General features: G+C 56.1%; 1 protein-coding gene and 1 non-coding gene across 2 annotated transcripts; one reads left to right on the top strand and one right to left on the bottom strand.

Moving 5' to 3' along the window:
• LOC121152094 lies at positions 1 to 103 on the bottom strand. Its single transcript, XR_005883228.1, has one exon. It is a non-coding gene; the product is annotated as a U6 spliceosomal RNA (small nuclear RNA).
• Positions 104 to 9,366: 9,263 nt separating this feature from the next.
• Positions 9,367 to 20,194, top strand: METTL22 (methyltransferase like 22). The gene is given in 11 exon segments (XM_040973365.1): positions 9,367 to 10,196; positions 10,198 to 10,306; positions 12,034 to 12,366; positions 13,287 to 13,327; positions 13,414 to 13,558; positions 14,808 to 14,894; positions 16,087 to 16,140; positions 17,222 to 17,302; positions 17,552 to 17,654; positions 18,742 to 18,910; positions 19,887 to 20,194. Coding segments are annotated over 11 exon segments (1,182 nt in total). The 5' UTR covers positions 9,367 to 10,172; the 3' UTR covers positions 19,923 to 20,194.
• Positions 20,195 to 25,274: the final 5,080 nt, after the last annotated feature.

Here is a 25,274-nt window from a genome sequence, read left to right as displayed (position 1 = left end):
CTTTCCTTCGTGTGTGTGTGTGCGTGTGCTTGTCATCCTTACGCACGAGCCATGCTAATCTTCTCTGTATCGTTCCAATTTTAGTATACGTGCTGCCGAACACATATACTCTTCTGTAACAACAGTTTTAGGTGCACAGCAAAGCTGGGGGGGAAGTACAAAAGCTGCCACTCCTCTTTCTTCCATGCACACATTCCCAGCTGCCCAACCGTCTTTCCCCCTTAAAACCCTCCAAGACCCCAGGCATCACATTGATTACAGTTGAGACTCCATTCCCAGCGACCAGGGTTCTGTTCGGGAACACTTCCCATCTCACTTCTACAACAGGCAAGGGAGACAAAGTGTCTAGCCACGGGCCAGACAAGCCTGGCCTCATCCGACCTTGGCCTCGACTTAGAGACTGAACAGAGGCCCCTAGAGGTGTCTCAAAGAGTCTTCAGTCAACCAGGATGGGAAGGAATAGAAAAGCTTGCTAGGAAACATAGTGTATAACTGTCTTCTCATCTGGGGATGAAACGAAAAATAAGTCACTACCACCCCTGCTACCATGTCAGGAGCGTTTCTCTCTGATGATGTTGCTATGAATAAAACAGTGACCGTCGTATCTACTGGGCTTCCTGAAGCTGCAGGGTCCTGTGCAAAGGGTTTGGAAGGAAGGCTTTGTCTCGGTTCTCACAGTCATCCCATGAGGCAAGGACTTTCCCTCTCCAAGTCATAGGCAAGCATTTGGAGACAAACAGGTGGCTTCCTTTTCACACACATGGCAGTGTCTTCCAAACAATCCCCAGGGCTAGTGTGTGGGCCACCAGTCACAGGGCACTGAGAGGACACTAACCAAGCCCGCCTCTCCCCAGGGAAGCAGTATAAAGTCAAAAAGGTAGGCCGCTCCCAGGGAATTCAAGAGTGTGCTGGCTTGAGGCAGAGCTGTATCCAGGAGCTAGAAGGCTACCTCCAGGGTTGTTGGTGCTGCCTGATTCTGTTTCTTAGGTTCTTAACCCCAGAACAAAGGTCCCAGGCTTCTTTTCTCCTGACCTAAAACCTGGCAGAACAAGAGAAGCCTCCTCCCCAAAGCCATAGAAGAATCCAATTGGCCCTTTTGGTGGTCATAGTATATTATATCAGCCAACAAATGGGGGTTCTGTGATTGGCCATCCTGGATCACATGACACTCTCCCACGGGCATGGCCCCCATTACAGTCCCTCCTAGGACCACAAGAATGGGGAAAGGATGATTGGCTGCTTGGAGGAAGGGACACTACAGACAGAATTGGTATGGCTACCCCATCTTGCGAGGGCAGCTCTCTAGTGCAAGTGGAGCAGTGAAGGCTGTGTGTGGCCAGTGTGTGGCCAGTGTGTGGCCAGTGACATCAGAACAACACGCAGCCAGGGTGAGCGGAAGCCAGCTGGCTGACAGGTCAGAGTCAAGCGGAGGTCACGTGTCCCCTGGGCCTCCCCTGTGTGGACTCTGGTGCCGCTGCACTGCCAGCCACGCAGCAAGCCCAGGACATGCTCTGGAGAAGGCCGAGGGACTTGTTTCTCAACATGTTTGTCCCCAGTGTACAGGTAGGGAAACTGAGGCCCACAGAGCAGTGAGAGCTCTTGCCCAGTGACAGAGCTGAACTTAGGATTCAAACCAAGCTTCTCCCCAGAGGCTGTGAGAGGAATGGACTAGCTGCTGGGCCAACCGGCCTGGGGCTGAGACCAGCATGGGCCCACATGGGAGTGCATCTTCAGCCCCCAAAGCCCGGGACTGGGCAACACTGGCAACGGGACACCAGAGAGAGAGGGGCCCTGTGCGTTGGTCCCCTCCCTTCTCCACCACCCTGGCCTGGTGCTAACCCTACAACAGCAGAAGATGTTTCTGTCACTCAAGGGCATGGAAGTTCAAGAGCACAGAACCTGCTGTGTTCTCTGCAGTGAGTGGTAGGGGGTTGGCAATGCGCGCAGAGATCACACCGCAGGCCAGGAGCACGGAGCAGCAGCAGGCCTGACTTGCTCCTGCCCTCACAGAAAGCTCACACAGGATCAGCCTCTGGCCCCCACCACCGTCACCCAGGCCCCAACACCAGCTCTGGGGAAGACAGACCACCTCAAAACCACAGCAGCACCTCCTGCCGCGAAGTCACCCCATGGCAACAGCAAGCGCAAGTGGCACCTGCAACATACGACGCACCCTCACACAGGAGCTCATCAAATCCCCCGGGGGAGCCTGTTATGGCCGGCTGAGGGGAGAAGGTCAGGCTAGCACTTTGGGAAGGAGGTGGGATTAGAACCCAAGATGCTTAAGCCCAAGCTTTGTTCCTGAACCATGTTGATCTTTCTGGAAATCCTTTCTAGTGCCCATCTCCCCTGCCACCCTCAGACATGCCAGTCTCCTTTGCCTAGCTGCCCCACATAGCCTGCCTGTCGCCTGTCGCATGTCTGGATGAATGAGGCAGCACCTGGCATTTGCCTGTAGTCCCTTCCTGCACAGCCAACCCCCCTCTCCTCCTCCTCCACAGAGCCTGGCACTGTTCTCTAAAAACACATTTTCCAGCTGGGGAAGAAGAAATTAAAAACTTTTTTTTTTTTTTGCACCAGCTGCCCCCTCTTGCCTGTAGCTAAAATTCCCCCACAGAGCAGAGGAGTAATAGCCAAACCTTGCAAAAGTTGAGCTGGAAAGCTGGCTCGCATGGAATCAATATTTATTGAGCTTGTACCATGGGCCAGCACTGGCTTGGGGCTGACTTGGCATCCCAGAGACACAGAGGAAGGAGGCAGAGTCCTCAGTGGGAACCAACAGCAGTAGCCATGCCATCCCTCTCCACAGAAGCAGAGTTCCCAACAAGGAAATTGGGAAGACTATTGAAATGGTGGAGGTCTCGAAGGAGGCAGGAATGAATTAATGGGCAAGCCAGGAAGCGCTCAGTCCAGGCACCAAGACCCAGAGGGACTGCATGGTCTTTGCGGGCACAGCTGGCCCAGCAGGAGTGAGGACAGACAATGTGCTGTGTGTCTGGGGGCCGGGCTGCCCAGCACTGCATCTCCCAGGCTGCTGACTTCCAATCTCTGAGTCTCGAGTTTTCTGATCTGCCAGATGAAGCCAGTCTTGCTACCTCCTCAATCAGGCAGCAATGGGAAATGAGAGATGGCATACACTGGAACATGGCAGGGGCTTGGGTCTTGGACGCTCAGCTCTACCCCCTACCAGGAGGGTGGACAGGCCCAGGGCAGTGTGAACAGCTGGGCACCAAGAAATGATAGGTCGTGCATTTTCACCCACAGGCAGAGCGCTGGAAGATGCCCCCACCACAAGCCTTCAGCTGCCCTCCACTGATTAGATTGGGTTGCCAAATGTTCCCAAGATGAAAGGAATTGCTGGTAGCCCACATAATCAAAGCATATTCGTGAGATCTGAAAGCTCATGGTGCAACAGGGGTTGAACAAGAAGGAAAATGGGAGTTGGAAGAAGGGGAGAAACAAACCTATTAATGATTACATGGGCTGGATACGGTATCTGTGCTGCCCAAATGAGCATCCCACGCTGGCTACGACACCCCAGGGGGAGGCACTGCAGGAGGCAGGCGGGAAGGCACGGATGAAGCCTGGCCCGCCTGACCCACAGGAATCTGGTGCTTACAAGGGTGGCCCAAAGGGAGGCTCAGTCCTGGGCCTGCCTCCCCAGTGCAGCCTCGTAGCAGCTGCCCCAGGTTTCTCCTGCCCCGATGCAATCTTTTCTCCACCCTCCAGCCTAGCCCCCGTCCACCCAGCCCACATTTCAAACCACACCTTGTTCTTGGGGAGTCTTTCTCAAAGCAGCTGTGACACCACCACCGTGCCCCACCACCAGGGACTCTCAGAAACAAGAAAGCATCAGTGTGAGAGGATCCATGGGTACCCATCTCTCTGTGACTGTGGGTTCACAGTCATCCACCACATGGCCAGCGAGTGAATGTCAAGGTCGCAGGACCCCAGGGGCCATTCACAAAGAAGTGACTGCAGCTCGGTACCACAAGGGCCCTGTGTGATTACCAACCTCTCACATGAAGAAAAGGCAGGCCGGTGGGATAAACCGAGACCCGTAGATGCCTCCCAGTTAGACCTGTCATTTCCAACCCGATGAGGCTGGACGGAGTTTAGAATGTTACCTGCTTGATGCGACCTCACACAGCAGGAAGGCTGTTGAAAGAACTGAGCCCCTGCCATCCTGTGCGAGGCCCAGAAGAAGCTCCTGGCTTCCACCTGGCCCGGCACTGGCTATTTCAGCCACCTGGGGAGTGAATCGCTGGATGTAGGATCTCTCTCTCTCTCTCTCTCTTTCTCTCACCCTCTTTTTCTATCCCTTCCCTTTTACTCTGACATGTAAGATAAATATTTCTATCTAAAAAAATTTCTCCATGTAAAATAAAAAAGAAATTAGGGAAGTTTCAAAGCAGTTGAGCGATCGCTACAATGTCTAGCATATAACAAGGCCTCAGGAGAGAATGATGACGCAGCAACACAGCTCTGAGCACCTGAAGGTCAACCTTGTGCCTCTCACCACAGAGCCAAGAACCAGAGTGAAGGTCGCCACGCATGGCCGTGCAGCCGCTGCCGTTGGAAGCAGGCAGAAAGAGCATGGGTCAGAATCCGAATCATCCACTCTCAGCAATCCCGCAGGAGACACGCGCCATCCAGGAGGACAAAACCTTCCAGGATTGACAGGAAAAACACATCAAGCGCCGGGAGTCGCTACCCCTCACCAAGCTCACAGAAGCACCTGACAGTAATTTCCTGCCCGCTGACTCTTCACTGCACGTCTGACAGCCCTTCCGCCTCGCCCTGGCTGCTACAGTCATTAGCAGTGCAGGACAAGCCGGCTCAAGAGCGGTCACACCTTAACCCTTGCCTCACCAAGCTGAGGAACACCCTGTTCCCAGTGCTGGCCAGGACCTCTAGGGCTGCAGGGCAAGTCCCTGGAGCAGAGACTCACGCCGCATCCCCCAGCCGGGCGACATGAAGAACTCGAGCCCTGGCCAGGCTTCAGGAGTGACTGCGAGGATGAAAGCAGAACTTGAAGTTGCCCTTAAAGAACACAACCTTACTGACAGCTTCATTTAAAAAAATAATTCATTTGTTTTTCTTGGAAAGTCAGATTTACAGAGAGACGATACAGTGAGAAAGATCTTCCATCCGCTGGCTTACTCCTCAAGTGGCCACAAAGGACAGAACTGAGCTGATCCAAAGTAAGGAACTTCTTCTGGGTCCCCTACGTGGGTGCAAGGTCCTAAGCCTTTGGACCATCCTCTACTGCCCTCCCAGGCCACAAGCAGGGAGCTGGAAGGGAAGTGGAGCAGCAGGGGTTGGATGCGGTGCCCACATGGGGTCCCAGCACATGAAAAGTGAGGACTTTAGCCACTAGACTACTGCACCAGGCCCTGACAGCTTCATTTTAAATTAGCTGGCCTTCAGAAATATGAGAGAATAAATTTCTATTTCTCTTCCTTCAAGCCAGCAAGCTTTAAAGCAATCTTTAGGGAACTAATACACATTGCAAGGTGTAAAAGGAGAGGGGGGATGTGGTGGCTGTGTGATGGAGACCATGTCAAGTCTACAGGCTATAGCAACAGCAGCCACGTGTGCTGGTGCTGCCGGCCTTGGGTTCCTTGGCATTGTCTGAGCACTGGGACTCAGGACGTGCTGGAGCCGTCTTCAGGGCCGGGGAATTTGCAAGGGTGTCCTCAGAAAACCACGGCATGCAAGAAACAGCAACAATGGGACTGTCCTACGTGAGGGCGGCCCCAGAGGCCTTGACAGAGGATCTGAATTCTCCATTTCACCGCCTTGTAACTCCACTGAAGTCAACTAGGACTGCTAACTCCCACGTGGGACAGCTCAGCTCTACATGGCTTTGGTGTGCTCCCTGGCCTCTTGAATGCCTTCTGCAAGATGGACAAAAGAACGGGGGTGGTGGTCTCCCTGCCATGAGACCACACTTGAGAAAGTTCCTTGGCCGGATGGCCCTTCCCTTTCCTTCTCTGCAGATGCAGGACTTGCCTGACTGGGTCATTCCGAGAAGTGAACGACTCCATTGGCATGAGGGCTTGGGGGGCAGTGTCTGGCACCTGGCAGTGCCACCAGGCCCTTTGTCCTGTAATCTCAATTAGGACTGCACTTCCAGGAGTACGACTGTCTGTTCCATGAGCTCCCCCGGGGCAGGCTTCCTATCTACTTCCCCCAACCTCACCAGGACCACCACACCAGTCAGTGTCTCACCCAGACGCAGCATTCAATAGGGATCCAAGGAATACATGGATGAGGCTTCTTGGTCAGGGAATTCAGGTTTTCCGTGGGTCAGGAAGCTGGAGGATTACTTTCCATGAAGATGACTGAAGCAGTCCACACGAGGTTTGATTGGAGAGGAAGCGCTTCCACGTCAGAATCCACGGAGCCCCATGTCAAAGGCCTAGGGCTGGCATGGTTGGGAGCCTGCTGTGGCTCTTGCAGGATCTTGCAGCCCCACACCCGCACCCTCATGCTGGGGTCTACGGCCCAGGAGAGTGGATTCAAGTTGCAGGGAAAAGGACAGAGTAGGGAGCTGCCCATGACACTTACCCTCTCAACCCTTTAGCCACGGGCCACGCTGATGGGCCGGGGGAGGAAAGGCAGTGTGGGAAATTCAGTTTGAACCCTGGGGGACTATGTGTCCCACAATAAGATTATACAACCATAGGGGAAACACAGAAGCCCTATTATCCATGCCTCATGGGAAAGCAGAGCACAGCGAGCAGGGCCAGATGAAGAGTCTGCATGTGTCCCCAAAGGTACCAGACGTTTGCAGGGACCTGGCCTCCTCCACACAACTGACCAGCTGCTCTCTGCTGGGCTCAGCACCACTGCCCGCCCAAGCTGGCCAACGGCACTGCGTGAGCTCTCCTCCACCACTTTGCACAACTCTAATAAACACACTCTCTTATTTCGTTCAGCCAGTCGTTGCTGAGTGGCCCTGTGCACTGCATACGGAGTCAGGCCCTGAAAATGGAAAAGTAAATGACCCCCTGCCCTGCTGGAGCTTATATCCTGCTGAGGGCGAACAGACTGTATCGAGAAGGTGGACCATGGTGAAAAAAATGCCAGTTCTTCAACCATACCGCGAACCGCGAACAAGGTGCCTGAACAACACTGATAACACACAACGAGGGCGACAGGCCTGGACCCCCACTGCCAGGGTCTCGGTGCACTCCTTACAGAGCCTTCCCGGGCTTGGCCGGCTACCCGCACGCAACAAATCACCACGGAGCTGCCGTTCCGGGAGCCAACCCGGAGCAGGTGCACCTTGGCGGGTGGGCGTGGCCACGGGGCGGGGAACCCGGCGCACGCTGGGGGCGGGGCCGCGCCTGCGCGGAGCGCCCGTCATGGCGGCGCCCTGAGCCCAGCTGAAGACGTGCTCCGGAACTCGAGAGCCGTGCTGGGTGAGACCCCTGGGCGGAGGGTCGGGAGGAAGCAAGGTGGCGCGGACCTTCGATACGGACCCCTGGGCGAAGGGTCGGGAGGAAGCAGGGTGGCGGGGACCTCCGACACGGAGCCTGGTTTTGAAGTTTGGGCTCCCACAAACCCGAAGCCAAAGGCCCGAGGCCACTCTTAGCCCATTTCCCTCTTCCAACAAGGGTGTTTGGCGGTGTCCTGGGAGTTGACGCAGGGAGGGAGGAGAGACACCACCGAGGGGTCCGTGGAGCCGCCCCGGCCACTCGCCCTGGGCCGCGGTTTCCTGCAGCGTCTTCTCCCGCTGTCGCCGTCGGGTCCACCTGCTTCTGGCCGCGAACCGTCCTGTGCTGACTGCTGATAAGACTGAAAGGAAAGGAGTTGGTCCACGGCCGTAGGGAACGACTCCGCCAGCAGGCCCAAGGGGAGGAATGGGAACAGCATCCTGTCGCTCTGCCCGGGGAGGGGGGTGTCGAACCTGCAGGCCAGGCGGCCTGCCTCTCAGCCCCGCCCAGCGAGGAGCCCAGTCCCATCCAGCCTCACCCTCCTAAGGGAGACTCTCCTATCTTCCCAGCTCGCTTCTTAGTGTTAACAGTGAAGCTGCCGTGATGGGAGTCCGTACTGTTGGCCCCCAAAGTGGCCCATGTCCCTTTTGTTTATCACGTTCCTGGGTCTGGGCAAAGCCCTTTAAAGGGAACCGCCTGCACGTGAGATGTGCCATGCAGCGTTTGTTCCCTGGAAACCCTGGCCAGTTTGAATTTTGAAATGGAAAAGAATACGAGTTTCTTAGCAGCATCTGAGAAAACTTGGTGTGTGATGCTATGGTAACTTTTGGAAAAGTTGACTTATTTTGGATTGTCATTTTCCCAACAAAGTTGCAACTGTAGCAGCAGATGGAATCTTTGGACTTGCATTTAACTTTCACAGTACCTTCAGAGTTCTGTTGGTTTCTCTTGCTTTTCTCTAACACTGCAGAGTCCTGTGTTCCTCCTTCCCCCCAGGATATCTCTGCATGGGCTGCCTTTGAAGTGGTAGTATCATGTCCAGGCTGCCTGATCTCCGTCTTGTCCACTCTGACTGGACCGTCTTGTCCATCCCTTCGCCAAGGGTATTATCCAAGGACTCAGGAGCATTTCGGCTTTGCTTTCTTTGACACAGTGAAATCTGGCATGGCTTCATAGTGTTGAGTTGGGAAAACATCATGGAGCTTAATAAGTAATCTTCCTGTTTCCTAAAAATGTATGTATTTGGATGACTTGCCGCCCTTTGACAAGTACTTAAATGTAGGAATTCCGTTTGGGTGTGATTGGAGCCTGAAAACAGCCTGGGTTGTGATGGGTTACCATGGTCCCTGGGTTGTGATGGGTTACCATGGTCCCTGGGTTGTGATGGGTTACCATGGTCCCTGGTTATCATGGGTTACCATGGTCCCTGGTTATCATGGGTTACCATGGTCCCTGGGTTGTGATGGGTTACCATGGTCCCTGGTTATCATGGGTTACCATGGTCCCTGGTTATCATGGGTTACCATGGTCCCTGGGTTGTGATGAGTTACCATGGTCCCTGGGTTGTGATGGATTACCGTGGTCCCTGGTTATCATGGGTTACCATGGTCCCTGGGTTGTGATGGATTACCGTGGTCCCTGGTTATCACGGGTTACCATGGTCCCTGGGTTGTGATGGATTACCGTGGTCCCTGGTTATCATGGGTTACCATGGTCCCTGGGTTGTGATGGATTACCGTGGTCCCTGGTTATCATGGATTGCCATGGTCCCTGGGTTGTGATGGATTATCATGGTCCCATCTTCCAACCTCCCTAGAGGGGCTTCAGGTCCATCAAGCTGTTCCATGAAATGTGGGACATTTGGCATCTTTCTTCTGCTTGACCAAGCTTTGCCTGAAGTGTGGTTTTCCAGATTTGAGTCATTGCTGGGTCACCTTTGTAGCTTTTCCATATCCGAGCACCACCTGTGCAGTGATCCCTCTGTGGCTTCTTTCAGTCCTTCCTCTTTTTAAGAGAAAAAAACAAAACAAGTCTAAAACAACCAGTGGTACAAAGACAGGTAGTGCTAGCTTCTAGAGTAAAAGGACTAGAGCTGTGTCAACCGAATGCCATGTGTGTGGAGGAAAATAACTGAACGACATTAGGGAGGCAGAAGGAGAGAAGTGTGGCCTGGTTGGTAGTAGGGAGCTGTTCATTGTCTAAAGTCTGCTGATGCTGCTGTGGCTCTGTGGCAAGACTGAGGAGAGAGATCCTGATGGACTTACCGTGCGTTGCTGCCTCCTATCTACTCCGATGTGTAGGCGATGGCTAGGCAGGGCAAGCACAGGCGGCAAAACGTGGGCCGTCATTGAGTCTAAGCAGTGGGCAGAGGTCCGGTAGGCTGGTCTCCCAATTTTCTTGTCTGAAGATTTTCATGATTTTTTTTAAAGTGGGAAATATTAGAAAGGAACAACTTTATTGCTATAGATCATAAGTTTAAAAATGCTCCTGAAAAGGAATATGATACGACCAAAATAAAGTATTTTTGGCTGCATTCTTTTTCCTCGCCTAGTCCTTAGGAAAAATGAAAAGTGAGTTGGAAAGAAAACCGCTCTCCTCCCAGTCCCCCTGCCATGCTCCACCTGCTGGGTTTGTCTGTGCTGCCCCCACACCCCCAGCCAGTCCTTCCTGAGTCCTGCTCTCACCTCTCAGCTGCTCCTGTCCTCAGGTGACTGCGGGACTCGGGCCATGGTGCAGCTTGCTCCTCCTGCCAGCCATGGACGAAATCACCTTCAGAAGTGACACTGTGCTGTCCGATGTCCACCTCTACACGCCAAACCACAGACATCTCATGGTGCGGCTCAACGCTGTGGGCCAGCCAGGTAAGGGCCTGGGCACAGGTGTGGCAGCCCAGTGCCCCATGGCACCCATTTTTATGGGAAAAAGATTGAGAAAACCAGGTTACTGTTATCATACCGCTGCTGCCTTTTTTCTTTTTTAGGATTTATTTATATGAAAGTCAGTTGCAGCGAAGTAGAGAGAGAGAAAAAAGTCTTCCATCTACTTAAATTAGATGATTCCAATAACTGAACTGGGCCAAACCAAAGCCAGCAGCTTCATCCAGGTCCTCCCGTATGAGTAGTGGTGGGCCAAGCACCTGGGCCATCTGTTGCTTTCCCTGGTATGTTAGCAGGGAGCAAAATGGGAAATGGAGCAGCCGCGACTGTAACCAGTGCCCATAAGGGATGTTGGCATGGCAGGCAGCAGCTTAATGTGCACCCACACATAGCACTTCATTGTTTTTTAATATATACTTACTGATTTGAAAGAGTTACCCGGAGAGAGAGATTTTCTTCCATTTGCCAGTCAGTCCCCATGTGGCCACAGTAGCTGGGACAAGACTAGGCCAAAGCCAGGAGTCTGAAACTTCTGGATCTTTCTCATGGGCGCATGGGCCCAAACACTTGGGCCATCCTACACTGCTTTCCCAGGAGCATTAGCAGGGAGCTAGATCAGATCATAAAACCAGCCACTACTTAAGTGCCCATCCTTCATTGAGCAAACACCTATGCTTCCTGGAGAGTGTCCTGGGTGCCAGGCTCCAACCTTGGTGTTGAAAACACAGGTGTAATGGAGCCAAGCCCAGTGGGCCCCCAGGCCTCTGCCCCCCACTCCACCCCGGTCCAGCTGCCCACCCCTTGCTTGGCTGTCTCTGTATCCCACCTGGGCTCCCCGGCTTCTCTCCTCCCCTCTCTCCTTCATTCACCTCCATAGCAGCCGTGGGGAGCTGTTACCAATAAAACCACACGCAGTCCTGCCCTGCATTAGATCTCTCAGTGGGTGACTTTCCGTTGACCTCAGACCCAATCCAGCCTCTGCCTGCTTGTCCATGCTAACGACCCCTGCCCCTCTGTTCTGCACCCCCAGCACCTAGCATGGCACTTGGTACCATCAGGGCTGTTTGCTGAGAGACTGAATGAGTGAGAGAAGCACTCTGCAGAAGCTCAAGGTGCTTTGGGAGTCTTGATGAGAAAGAAGGGGACCCTGAGCTCAGTCCTACGGGCTCGCAGGGCTCGGTCCAAAAAAGGGAGCGAGGCGCCCGCACGCAGCTGGGAAGCCAGTGTGCGTGTCAGGGCCTGTCTGCGGTAAACCCACCTCTGACATGCACAGGGGCATTTTCCTTGAGAGAGGCAGCGGTTCCAAGTGAAGGGAAGACCAGCCACACAACACTGGCAGCTGCTCTGAGCTGCGTGCTGTATAGCTGTGGCCCAGCATGGCTGCGGGCTGTTCAGTGCTGGATGCTGTTACTTCTTCATGGCCGGAGCAGAGACGCGACCCGCCAGGGGTCAGACCCTGGAGTAGAAGGGGACCCAAGCACCCTCTGGGGTCTTGCTCCTCTGTCTCTAGCCCTCCCCCAGCCCTCTGCACACACAGCCCTTGCTGGAACCTCTTCCATTGACTTAGGGATCGTAAGTCAGCCCCGTGGTCCTCTCTGCCTCCATTAGGGCAGCTCCACCTGGCTTTCCCGTTGGTAGTCAGAGGCTTTCGGAAAAGGAGAGGAAGAGGCAGGTGCCTCAGGATTATCCTCAATGTTGGTCTTGCCTTTCAGTGTTCCTGTCACAGTTCAAGCTTCTGTGGAGCCGAGACGCTGAGACAGACCCCGGGGCTGAGGGTGCTCGTGACACAGATGGCCATGCCCAGGGGCCAGCTCCCGGAGGTGGCTGCAGCACTGAGGGTTTTTCCCTCTGGGCTGGGGCAGGGGCTCAGCTGGACGAGGACGGGGATCTGGCTGTGGAGAGGAGGCCCCGCGCCGCCTCTGATCCCGACCCCGCAGAGCCTCGCAGAGCCAAGGTACAGCCCATGGTTCTGACACAGCAGGAAGACGACGACGTCGCTGGAGGTGATGCACAGGACAGCAGCCCCCAAGATGTCATCCAAATCGGTAAGGGAAAGCCGGACGCCCCTGCCACCAAGGTGACCCCACAGCGTCAGGGCACAGGAATGTGCGTGTGCTGTCTGGTCAGGCCCAGCCAGGACACGTTAGGCAGGACACTTCTCAGAACCAAATCAGGAATAAGTGCGAGCAAAGCAGAGCCACTATCGGCAGAGAGAGCCTTCCAGAACACAGGTCCCTGCACAAGACTGCACAAGACTCCTCCATGGCACCGGTTCCCCTCAGGACAGAGTACTGGTGACAGCCGCTGCACACTGCTGCAGCCTCGGCTCACGCTCTCACGGGCACATCCTGCCCCCAGCCCCTGCCACCTTAGCACGCTCCTGATTGTCGTTCAGGACCCCGCTATGCCATCACCTCCAGGAAGCCTCGCGTTGGGATGTCTTGGTTTTTCTCTTTGATCTGGTGTTTGTGTTGTCTTGGCATCACCACCAGCCACCCTGTTTGTACTATCTTCTGTTTGGGAATACTTACTTAACATACTTCTCTTCAGCTTTCCTGAAGAGGACATAAATGCAAGCTTCTTTTGTTCCAGTGTGATTCTAAGTGTAAGAAAGAGTTGTGGAATGAGCTAAGATTATTGCTGGCATATAAATGTGATTCTGAAGTTGCGGCAGTTGAATGTTGAAGGGAAGTGTGGGGTGGTGCGCATGTGCTGAATAGGCTGGGTGAACAGCTGCGGCGACCCTGTCTCTGGGCTGAGTCACCTGCTCTGGCGGAAGAGGGTGAGCCACCCTCGAGGCCTGGCGTCCCAGGGCTGCACTGACCCGCCCCACCCCCAGGACCCCAGCCCTCTTTCTGCTTTTCCCGTCACGTGTCCACAGACAGCCAGGTGTCCTCAGCCCGTGACTTTGAACCCATCCCGTTTTCACAGCGGGCGTTTCTCTTTTCGTTTCCATCCTGTGCAGAGCACACCATGGCCACCCCGCTGGAGGATGTTGGCAAACAGGTGGGTAGGTGTGAGCGGAGACCTGTGGTTCTGGAGGAGCCCTCCCAAGCCGCATGCCACCTGCTGCCCCACTGTCTCCCCTGCAGGTGTGGCGGGGCGCCCTGCTCCTGGCTGATTACATCCTGTCCCAACGTGACCTCTTCGAGGGTCGCACGGTGCTGGAGCTGGGTGCGGGCACCGGCCTTGCCAGCATCGTGGCAGCCACCGTGGCACAGACCGTCTACTGCACAGGTAATGATGTGACGTTGTGCTTACACAACAGGTATCTGCTGTGTGACAAATGAGCTGGGAACAGTCGGACACTAGCTGCTGTTGATTCAGCCGCCTTGTTCCCCTGGAGGATTTTCCCAACCTCCATTTTTTCTGGATTGTAGCAGAATGGTTCAACGGGCACCAGACTCTGGCCCCTCTGTCGTGCCTGTCCACGTGCCAGGAAACTGAAACATGCCTTGCAGCAATGTGTGATTTTGTTCCTGGGTGTAGTAGTCTTGCCTGTTCTTGGTAGAAAATGTGAAACAGCAAGTGGAAGTCGCTTGTAGTGGTGTAGTCCCCACTTGATTCACATTGTGGGGTTGGCTGAACTCCTGACCTGAAATACCTGGGTACCTGCCAGATGGGGTTCGAGTTGCGGGGCACCCAGCAGTGAGTTGGCAAGCCTGTGTTTACCCTAGGATTTCTGTAAGTGCCAAAAGCCAGGAAGCCCATTGCTGTCCCCTTTGTCCAAGTGGCTACAGGAAGCCAAGGCGAATTAGCCAGCTCACTTTATGCTCAACCCTCAAGCAAACCCGAGAACACAGCCCAAACCCCAGCTCTGCATTGTGTGGTTTGTAGATGCAGAGCCCTGGTAGCTGCTGGGGGCCTGCGGAGGGCTCATGGGCGGGCCAGGCCTGAGGGCCAAGGGTACCTCCCAACTCAGCTGGAGCTGCTTCTCTGGAGTCCCAGGGGGTGTCCCTGACAGCCCCCTGGGGATTTAGCAACAGCTAAACTGGCCTTGCACTGTCAGGCGCACCACCCAGCGGCAGTCTCTGTCCAGGGGCCTTCTTCTGAAGGGTAGCCCCTTCCCTTCTTGTGCCTTGCTCCTTCTGGAGAGGACAGATACCGCTGTTTGGGCTGGCCAGGCAGGGAACCATCCCAGGAACACAAGTGCTGGCCCATTTGGACCCACTGGCCACCTCAGTTAATCCTGTCAGAATGCCTTCTGACCTGGGTGTCGGAGTGCAAGCCTGACTGCAAAGCCCAGCCCTTGTTCCCTGCGCTCACCTGAGCCCTCTGCTCTTCAGAGCTTCCTGGCGTTGGAGTGCAAAGTGCTGGGAGCCCTCTCCGCTCCAGATGCACAGTCTGACTCCCCAGGAAGGTTTCTCGTTCAGGGGAAAGCACTGAGAACAGCCTTCCAGGACCAGAAGTAACCTTAGTTCCTGCTGCTTGTGGAGCTCAAAGTGCCCTGACGCCTGCCACCTGGCGGCCTGGCCTGTCGTTGCAGATGTCGGAGCGGACCTCCTGACGATGTGTCAGCGGAACGTCGCCCTCAACAGCCACCTGGCAGCCGCAGGTGAGGCCCGTGGGGCGGGTAGGGCAGCACCCAGGAGGCAGGGGTGCACCTGCTCCCTTGGCGGCAGGTAGATGGAGGGAACACGTGGCATCATGGCTTCAGAAGCTGCAAGACACAGGTGGTCTGACCTCAGGTCACCTTCCCACTGTCACATCCTGCCTTCAGCTCCCTGTCACCATTCCCGTCGGATTCTCCAGGACGTGCTCTGTCTTACATGCAGAGGACCCTTTGGGATGCCTGCCTTGTCCCTCCCTGTTGGATCCGTGCCAGGACTCCGTCATCTCCCAGCCCTTCCCCACCTTTCCACGCCTCTGTCCTGGCCTTGCCTGCTTCCCTGCCTCCCTCCTGACCCATCTCACGGGTTGTGCTCTCAGCCCACTCTGTCCTCCAGCCCTCGCCTCACTGTTGGGTCCCAGCATAGCCTTCCATGATGACTGCTGGCCGTTGTCTCTAACTGGGCAGCCCCTCTTAGCCCTGCTTCCCAGCAGTCTGGGGGGCTCCTGCAGACCCAGCTCACATAGTCCTGTCTGCTGTGGGGTCTGGCCCTGCCCTCTATAGCCTCTGCACTGCCTGGCTCCCCCAGTCCAGCCCAATTGGCCTTGCTTGAGGTCCCCTCCCTGGGCTATTGCACTTGGTACCCTATTTTCCTCCAGTGCCCTATCTCCTGCCCCCAGCAATTCCTCCTCAGGTTCTGGCCTCCTGACGAGTGCCCTGACGGACCGTGACAGCCCAGAAGCACTACACTTCACTGTGTACTAGTGGGGCTGGCTGGCTGCTCTCTGCCACCCCTTCCCTGCTAGGCTGCAGGCCCCGAGAGGAGTGTGGTCCCTGACACATTCAGTGTCCGGGGAGTGGTCAGGAAAGACCAGGAGGGAACAGGTGAACCGTTGCTCTCCCAGACATGCCTTTGTGACCCAAGGGTTCCCGTCCCCATGTGTGCCTCCGGCTTGTCCTTTTCACGTGCCCCTAAGCGCACAGTCCTGTAGCTTTCTAGCCAGCTTGCAGTCATGGAGGATAGCTGCACCCAAGGGTGAAGCTGTAACTTGGAAATCTGTTCCTGTGTCTGTTGTGGTCACACCTAGCAGTCCAGAAGTGCTCCAGAGACGGAGGCGGGAGGGTGGGAGGAGAGCTGTGTGAGCGGGCTTGCTGTTTGGGGTACACGTTTATCTTTAGGGTTATGCAGAATCCAGGGTTCACTTTGTTTGTACAGGTGGCACAGTGAAGGTCAAAGAGCTGGACTGGCTGAAGGATGACCTCTGCACAGGTATGTGTCCCCCCTGGGGCTGCAGTGGCTCAGGAATCCCTCTCTAAATCCTCCGGGGCCCTGACAGAACAGCAGCACCCGGGCTCTCACCAGGGTCACCTCACATCCTGGCAAGTCCCCCACGCTCATGGCATCACAGTGCGGTAAGGGAGATGAGCCCTACCATGGGAGAGGAGGAGGGTCTGCCAGGGTCCTCCGGCTGGCCAGGGTGTGGACTCCAATCTGGCAACCCCTAGAACATGAGCTGTTTCCCAGCAAATGGTCCAGCCCTGGGTGGGAGCGTTGTCTCCTCGCCTGTACTGACCTTAGGACGAAATGCAGCTCCCGTTTCATATGGCAACTCCTTTCCTCTCACACGTCAGGCTGGCAAGGGCAGAAGGCAGGAAGTGCCTGTCAGCTGCCAAGCACTTTGCATTCTGTGCCCACTGGCTGCGCGCCCACCCTGTTAGTGTACAAACTAAGCCCCCAAAGGAGAGGCAGTGGGGGGGTCACCAACCCATCAACAGGGTCCGCTGCCCCTCCCTGGCAAGCAGACACCTCTTAGGCTGGCAGTCTCCACACAGGTAGCCATGGCCCTGGAGCTGGGGATACTGGGACCCAGGCAAGTCTGCCTGGCAGTACCCAGTCAAGGAGCTGCCCCAGCAGTGTCTCTTTTCAAGAAGTTTGTTTTTCTTTTTTTTTTTTTTTAAGATTTTTTTTTTAAATTGGAAAGGCAGATCAGATTTCCAGAGAGGAGAGGCAGAAAGATCTTCTGTGTGCTTGCTCACTCCCCAGATGGCTGCAATTGCCAAAGTTGAGCTCATCTGGAGCCAGGAGCCAAGAGCAGCTTCTGGGTCTCCCACGCGGGTGCAGGGTCCCAAGGCCTTGGGCCGTCCTCTATTGCTTCCCAGGCCACAAGCAGGGAGCTGGAAGGGAAGTGGAGCAGCTGGGACATGAACCAGCGCCCATATGGGATCCCGGAGCTTGCAGGGGGAGGATTAGCCAGCTGAGCCATCTTGTTAGGCCCTTTCCAGGAAGTTTCTTGTGAGAGTTGGGGGCAACAGAGAGGAGCAGGCACCCACCATGCTGTCCTTTCCCATAGATCCCGAGGTCCCGTTCAGTTGGTCGGAAGAGGACATCTCTGACCTGTACGCCCACACTACGGTGCTGCTGGCCGCTGAAGGTGAGCGACTCGGTCACGCACACACCTGCGCACTCTGTGTTCTTGCCCCAGAGCACTCTGGATCTAGGAAGCATCTGCCCAGGCCGGGCTCCACATCCCGGGGCGTCTCGGCTCTGGGAAGTATTCTGTGCTTGGCATTGCCTCTGCGGGGTCCCTGTGGGTCCCTCTGGGAGGTGGGCCTCCCTGCGGGGTCCGTGTGGATCCCTCCGGGAGGTGGGCTTTCCTGGAGTGGGTTTTCTCTCCCCGCAGTGTTTTATGACGATGACTTGACAGACGCCCTGTTTAAGACGCTGTCCCGGCTCGCTCACAGGTTCAGAAATGCCTGCACAGCCATCCTGTCAGTAGAGAAGAGGTGAGCGAGCCCCTCTGCCTGGGCAGGGCTGGCACCCGAGGGTCAGCCAGCCTCTCCCCACCATGCACACACCCCCGACTCTGCCTGGGCCCTGCCTGCCAGTTGACAGAGCCCGGGGGAAGTGTGACCCTGTGGACGGGCCCTGGCTGCTGAGAAACAAAGACGTGAAGACAGCCCAACCACCATGCTCCACCAAGAACCTCCGCTCTTGGCTCTGCTGGCACTGCCTCTCTCTCCTTGATGCAGTCAGCCTCCTCACCCCCAGCCCTGTCAGGATGCTCCCGCAAACGTCCTGCCAGCTTACAGCCCCATTTAATGTGTGGCACGGTGCCTGACACTCTCCTTGTGGTTTCTCCAATTCTTAGGACATCCACACCTTCTCAAGACAGACTCAGATATGTAGCAAAGGCCCTAAAACCAAGCATTCAGCACTTACCTTGGGGAAGTCCCTGCGGTCCTGGGACCCTGCGCAGCACCTAGCCAGCCAGTGGCCAAAGAGGGACCTTCAGACCGCAGGTTGGACCGGCCCGGCCTGCAAGGGCTAAACCGGAGTCCTGGCTGTTAGTGCTGAAGTCTGTGTGGGTGAAGATGCACACTGCAGTGTTTACACAGGGGACAGTGTATCTTGCTCCTTCGTGTATCTGAAATTCTTCATAGAAAGGAAAGGGGTGAAGAGCCCGAGTCTCGGCTCCAGCGGCGCGAGGTGCGCAGCGCACCATCACACTCCGTTCTGCTGTGGCTGTCTCTGGAGTCTGTGCCGTCCCCTGACTTCTGACAGTGTTGTCACTGTCCTGCGTGTTTGCAGAGTCCTCGTCCCCCCGACTGTCGGGGTCGGCACCCTTGGGTAGTGGGCCAGCCTGCCCCTGCGTCTGCCCAGTGCTGTGAGCCTCGACATCCGCCCCTGGGAGGTGGAGATGATCAGCTTTCCACCTCCCGAGCCTTCGCAGGTGCAGGCCGACACTGCACTAGGGCTTGCCATGCAGTGGGCATCAGTTACCACCGCCCTTGGGAAGTGAAAGCCATGAGGCAACAGGGCAGCCAAGCCCTTCCCGTGATGACAGCTGCTCGTGTGGCCCGTTGCTTGCAGGCTCAACTTCACACTGCGACACCTGGACGTGACGTGCGAAGCCTACGACCACTTCCGTGCCTCACTAGAGGCTCTGGAGAGGCCGGCGGGCGGCCCGCTGCGCTTCATGGTGGAGCCCGTGGAGGCCTCCTTCCCGCAGCGGCTACTCTATGAGCGCATCCAGCAGCTGGTAGGTCCGAGCCCTGGAGGGGCTGCCGGGGTGCCCACACACAGCCGAGCCTGCAGACGTGGCACAGTCCTAGCGAGACGAAGAACCCGCCCCCTCAGCACTTTCGTGGATCTCACATTCTTTTCCTGATGTCATTCAGACTCCAGGGCAAGCAGGCCTGGGGGAGCAGGAAGGCAGTGGGGGGCACTGGGGTCAGGGGTCGCAGTTGTTGAGCTGGGGGCTGCGCTGTGACTGCAGGTGGCTTCATCTTCAGTGTGGAAATTTGCTGACCGGCCCCCACAGGCTTGTCCCGGGCACAGTGGGAGCCTGTTACAGGAGGCCTCAGAGTCACACCGCTGTCAGTTAATGCTCACGTGACAGCCAGCCAGGACATGGCAGGGCTGGGGCCAAATCTCTTCCTGGCCCTTAGGGAAAAGTGGAAACATCAGAATGACACTTGCCAAGCCCTTGAGATTGCCAGGAGCTGGATTCCTGCAGATCCGAAGATGGAGAGTTTACCTCCTCTTGGCCTTTGCAGGAACCTCCCTTTCCCTGGTCTGCAGAGACTCACTGGGCCTCATGCTCAGTGAGAGAAGAGCGGTGAGGGGCAGCAGCCATGGGCTCTCGGGCCCCCAGGCACGACCCAGGCCAGCCCAGGCTGGCTGTGGGCACTTCCAGGGTGTGTGGAGACACCCTGAGCACTGCCCTGCCTCCCAGAGGCCTCCAGGGAGACTGCTCATGCAGGTGGAGGCTGCTTGTGCCAGGCGGGCTGCAGAACCTCACTGCTCTGGTGCACTCTGCAGGTGCCAGTGTTCAGACCCGGGAAGTCGGCTCTTCAGACAGGTCAGCAGCCAGGGCAGCTGGTGCCTCGGAGCCCACTGCCTGTCTCTAGGGCCTGTCCGCCCTGTGGCATCTTGGTCCCCCAGGGTTTGTCCATCCAGCTTTCCTGCCACTTGAGATAGCACACTTCAGGGCCTGTCCTTTCTCTGTGTTACAGGAGCTCTGGAAGATCATTGCAGAGCCCGCTACGTGACCCATAGCCTTGACCCTCCATGGCATCCTGCCACGTGACTGGTAACCTCAACCCGGCACAGCCTCCCGCCACGTGACCCATAACCTCGGCTGAACGCGGCATCCTGCCACGTGACCCATAACCTCGGCTCAACGCGGCATCTCCATGGTGCCAGTGATAAATTTCTGGTAAAGCCACATACTCACCAAAGTCACGCACCCAAGATGCTGTGATTCTCTTTGCTTGTTTTTAATGCACTCTCATTTTCAAGATCTAGTTTAATTTGTATTTGAAAGACAGAACAAGAGAGGAGAGATCCTCCATCCACTGGTTGACTCCCCAAATGGCCACAGTGGCTGGAGTTTGGCTGTCCCAAACCAGGAGCTTCTGGGTCTTCCGTTTGGATGTAGAGGCTCAAAGACTTGGGCCATCCTCTGCTGCCTTCGCAGACCATAACTAGGAGCTGGATCAGAAATGGGGCAGCTTGGACACGAACCGGTGCCCATATGGAGTGTCTGTGCTGCAGTGCGAACCCTGACAGGCTGCCATTTTAAAAACATGTTCAGCATACCTCACTGTGTAGACCAGGCTGGCTTGGCTGGGGCCCGCCACTGCCTTCCAACGGCAGCCTGAACACCCTGCTGCCTGTCACAGGGGCTCCCCAGGGGTTCCAGAGCCCCTAGATCCCACTGAGCGGATGTTCTCTGCTTGATTCCTCCAGGTCGGCTGCCTGAGCCATGCACTTCACCGGGGCAGTGCCGGCCTGGGGCTGTGCGGGTAATTTCATCTGCCCCTCTACTAAGTGTCTGCAGACAACTTCAGTCATTGCCACGACCCTGCTAGCAGCATCCCTCGGCACTGGGGGTCAGGTCCCTCCAGCCTTGCCCATGCTCTACCCTGACCATGGCGAGTGTCCCATCCCTGAGTAGACCACCTTCGGTTTTTATTTTAATCATTCATCATCAAATTCAAGTATCCTCAGGCTCGGTGCCAGTGCCCCTGGTCCCAGGCAGCGGGTGGGGTCCATGCAGGGCCCTGCCCCTCACCTACATCACTCTTGGCTCCCTCCCGTGGGAATTGCCATGAACCTGTCTCTCTCTGCCCCTCTGGCCTCTTCCCACCCATCCCTGTCACTGCCCCTTTCTCTTCTCTGCCTCTCCGGTGCTGAGATGTTGGCACCTCAGGCTCAGGATTAGCTGACTTTCAAATAAAATAGATATTTTAAGAAGGAAAAGATAAGTGGGTCTCCTCTGAGGCTGAGTGCAGGAGGGCCAGGAGAAGGCACCCCCATGCCATGGGAACAGGGAGGGTGCCTTCACCTTCCTGAGCCTCATGTCATGTGATTCCATTTTACAGAAAAGAAATCTGAAGCTCAGAGAAGTTAAGCAACCTGCCCCTCCACACAGCTGCCGAGGGCAGAGTCGGGCTTGGAACCCACGTGAACCTGGCTCCTAGGTCCACACCCTTCCCATGGTCACCCCAAGGCAGCAGCAGCCTCTGTGGCACGGCACTGCCCAGGTGCTGGGGAAAGATGCAGCCTGAGGTGTGCCCCTTGACCTCCAGCCCTAGGCAGGCATTGTCGCCAGCTCATCAGCACTCAGACCGAGGCATGGTTCCCTGGCCCCTGCCCCCTTGCCACCCCCTAGCTGCCCCCTGCCCCCTCGCCGCCCCATAGCTGCCCCCTGCCCCCTCACCGCCCCCTAGCCGCCCCCTGCCCCCTAGCCGCCCCCTAGCCATCCCCTAGCCTCAGTGTCATGGAACAGATGGCAGCTCCCACTGCAGCGTACTAATGACGAATCTTCAACACACACCATGACAGCCCCAGCTGTAGCCCTCTGCACTCACGGTGACAGTTGGCTAGCACTACCCGGGGCAAGCCTGTCCTTGAAACTGGCACCCAGCAGTAGAGTTGTCACCCCTTTCACCTGGCATGTTAGTGTGAGCTTTTTTGCTGGCTAAGCCACATGGCCTGAAGTGTCCCTAAGTGGGCCCAGAATTCATGTATATCCTCTAATTCAGTGGCGCGTCAGATCCGCAGCGCTGGAGCCGAGGGTGCCCTTACCACGTGCTTTCCAACCGGCCTCCAGGCCCCAAAGGCACCTGCCGAGCGGTGACGTCTCTGAGTCATCAGACCACCGACACAGTCGGCGAGGTGACTAACCTAGGCTGTCGGACTTTTTTTTTTTGTAAGATTTGTTTTATTGGAAAGGCAGATCGGATTTTACAGAGAGAAGGAAAGACAAAAAGATCTGCTGGTTCTCTCCTCAAGGGCTCATGGTGGCCAGAGCTGCGCCGATCCGAAGCTGGGAGCCAGGAGCTTCTTCCAGGTCTCCCACACAGGTGCAGGGTCCCAAGGCTTTGGGCCATCCTTGACTGCTTTCCCAGGCCACAGGCAGGGAGCTGGGTGGGAAGTGGAGCTGCCGGGACATGAACGGAGCCCATGGAGGATGCTGGTGCGTGGAGATGGAGGATCCGCTGAGGGAGGGCTGGGAAAGGGTGCCTGGCAGGCACTAATTAGGGCCAGACATGAAGAGGTTCTGGAGCCCTTCTGCACAGCAGAGCAACTATGGATAGTTCCTGTGTGTTTCTCTTTAGAAACAAGATTTTTGATGTTTTGATCACAAAGAAATGTTAAGTGTTTGCAGAGATAGGTAGGCTTTCCCGACAGCATTAGACAGTGTACTCAGCTGACTCGGAGCCAGTGTTGTGGTGCTGCGGAGTAGGTTGTCACTCACAGTGCCAGCATTCCATATGTGAGCACTTCCTGTCCAGCTTCTTATGAGTGTGTCTGGGACAACAGCAGAAGATGGCCTGGGTGCGTGAGCCTTGCAGCCATCTGGGGAGTGAACCAGTGCATACATGGTCTACCTCTGTGTCACTCCACCTTTCAAATACATAAGTTTATAAAAATAATAACTTTTAGAAGCCCAATGCAATAAAGCCATTGAACTTGGCTGGTGGGAGTTGCTTCCCCATTACTTTCTGGATAAGCCTGTGGAGGTGAGCGCAGCGTGGAAAAGCTCAGACACACATTGTGAGGGCCCTGGCACTGGCCCGCGAATCTCGGCCCAGAGCAGCCCTGTATGGACGTGGGAGCTGTGGTGCCATGAGGCATTGCCGTGTTAGTGCAGCAGCCGAGCTGTGCTGTCCCTCCGTTCACAGCTGCTCTCAGCAAAGGCTGGAGCGAGTGCTGCCGTGAGCTGGCAGGGCCAGAGTGCTCCAGTGGCCAGCCCAGCAGGTGGACTGAGGCCCACAAGGCTAGGTGAGGAACAGAGCCGGGACTTGAACCCTGGAAGTCTGGTTCCAGAGCCCAGGCACACACTGGCTTGGCTACCCACCACCCCTAGCAGTCTGGCCACCGTGATGCAACAGACACGGTTTCTCTAAGGTGAGTGCTGACCTCAGGAAGTGGCACACTGCTCACTTGGGTAAACACTCTGGCGTGGGACAAAGGGAAGGGGGCTGGGGAGACACTTAGCCCTTTTTGCTGCTCACACAGATTGTATGACAAATTTGGGTTACTTTTTTTTTAACTGAAAATATAAAAAGTTTAAGTGCAAACACATTTAAGGGTCCCCCTCTACGTGTAGACAGCACTTCCAGTGGCAGGTGCATCAACACAACACTTGGCTCTTGCCTACCTGGAGCCAGAGAAGTTGGCATGAAGATTCTAGAAAAGTGATTTGCAGCACAAACATCCCTCCAGTAGGCCTGGGGCTGCAAGCCCTGTTCTTTGCACTCCCATTGTCACGACGCGGAAGGCCGGAAGGCGTGGGACAAGGTGGTGTCAGGCTCAGCCAAAGTTGTTCGAAGTCCCCGAGGAGTGTTCTGGGGGACCCGCTTAGTCCCTCATCAGGGAAGAGGATGATGACAGGTGCTCACTGCTGAATTAAGCGGGACTGTGTTCACACACAGTGTGACCTTGGCAGTGTGGGTGAATGCAGAGGGAGTGGTGGAGGGAGTGAGGAGTTGATACGGGGAGGCAGGACTTGAGTGGCAGCCTTGGGCTGCCGGGCTCTGGCACAACCCAGACTGGAGCAGCAGCAGGTCCTTGCTTGGTTTCTGGTCTCCCCTTGGAGGCAGGTGTTTCTCCTTCCGGTTTACCGCGCGCCTGAGACAAGTCACCACCAGGTGGCGCCCCGGATTCACAAATCAACAGCAGCGCAGTCTAGGTACAGTCTTCTGTCTAGCCACGCTGGCAGGCGCTCCAAAGTGCTTGGTGGGATAGCTCCACAGGGGTCCCGACCCACCTGCTATTTGTTATCTTGTTTATTAAGCACCATCCATCCATTTCCCTGTCGTTCTGCACAGCCGTCGTGTGGCCTTTCAGAGGTGGGTAAGTGAAGGCTGGGAGGCTTCTTTCTGTAGAAGTGCAGGAGCAGCAAGGAGGGCCCCTTTGGGAACCCAAAGTTCCTTCTGCCACGCATACTAGGGTGGGCCCTGTTGGGGGAGCAGACCCAGCACCTGTGGGTGAGGAACGTGTGCAGATCACACGGTTTGGCTGCCAGGGACCAGCGGATGCTGATGGCCCAGAAGCATTTCTTGCAGGGGAAGGGAGGCAGGCAGAAACGACCAGACAGCACGGGCTCCGGGGTGAGTGGAGGGCCCTGCTCGAGAGTCAGCAAGGAGAGAGGCTGGTGGAGCCAGGGTTGGGCTCCTGGGGCCCTTGAGGCTCGCCCCCTTCCATTGTAAGTGGAACAGGATGCCTGGTGTCTGGACTCAGCCCAGCACTCACTCCTGGGAGCCCCAGCCTCCTGGCCTGTCAAGTGGGCGTGCTGCCAGTACGCGTTTAACTGCGGGAGCGGCAGCACAGTGCAGCCTGCTGCAGCGGACTCCTCATCAGCATCATCGTCACGGTCGCTGGGAGCTTTCTGCTAACTCCCTGCCTTGTGAGGATGGAAACTCCTCCCCGCCCCCCTCGCCAGCAGCTGCCCTGCGGAACAGTTAATGGCGCTGGAACAATCTCACTTGTCTCACCACTTTGCCTAAGTGTCACTTGACTGACAGGATGGGTTATTTTGGGAAATGAAAGAAGAAGGGAGGTAAGCTCTTAAATGTACTAGCCTTGGACCGTCTCCATGACAACACACACCTGAATGTTGCTGGGGGGTGCGGGTAAGGGAGAAGCCGGGGGGGGGGGAGCTGAGAACGCGAGATGGACTGGGGAGGGGTCCTCCCACTCCTATCTGCCTGCCACATGCTTCCAGTCCTGCCTCCATCCCAGCCTTCTCTCCCTTAGACGTCACCACAGCAGGGCAGGAGCCAAGTCCAGCTTTCCTTTGTGCCCATTTTATTAACCAAGAAAATGAGGCTCAAAGTGGCTCAGACTCACCCAAAGGTCGATCCGTTGCAGTGAATGCCTTTGGGCCCTTT

Source organism: Ochotona curzoniae, unplaced genomic scaffold (genome assembly GCF_017591425.1).
Source record: "Ochotona curzoniae isolate NIBS_2020 unplaced genomic scaffold, NIBS_Ocur_1.0 contig_2321, whole genome shotgun sequence".
Lineage (NCBI taxonomy): Eukaryota > Metazoa > Chordata > Mammalia > Lagomorpha > Ochotonidae > Ochotona > Ochotona curzoniae.
The sequence above is the reverse complement of the archived record's forward strand: the minus strand, read 5'-3'. Positions and strand labels throughout refer to the sequence as shown.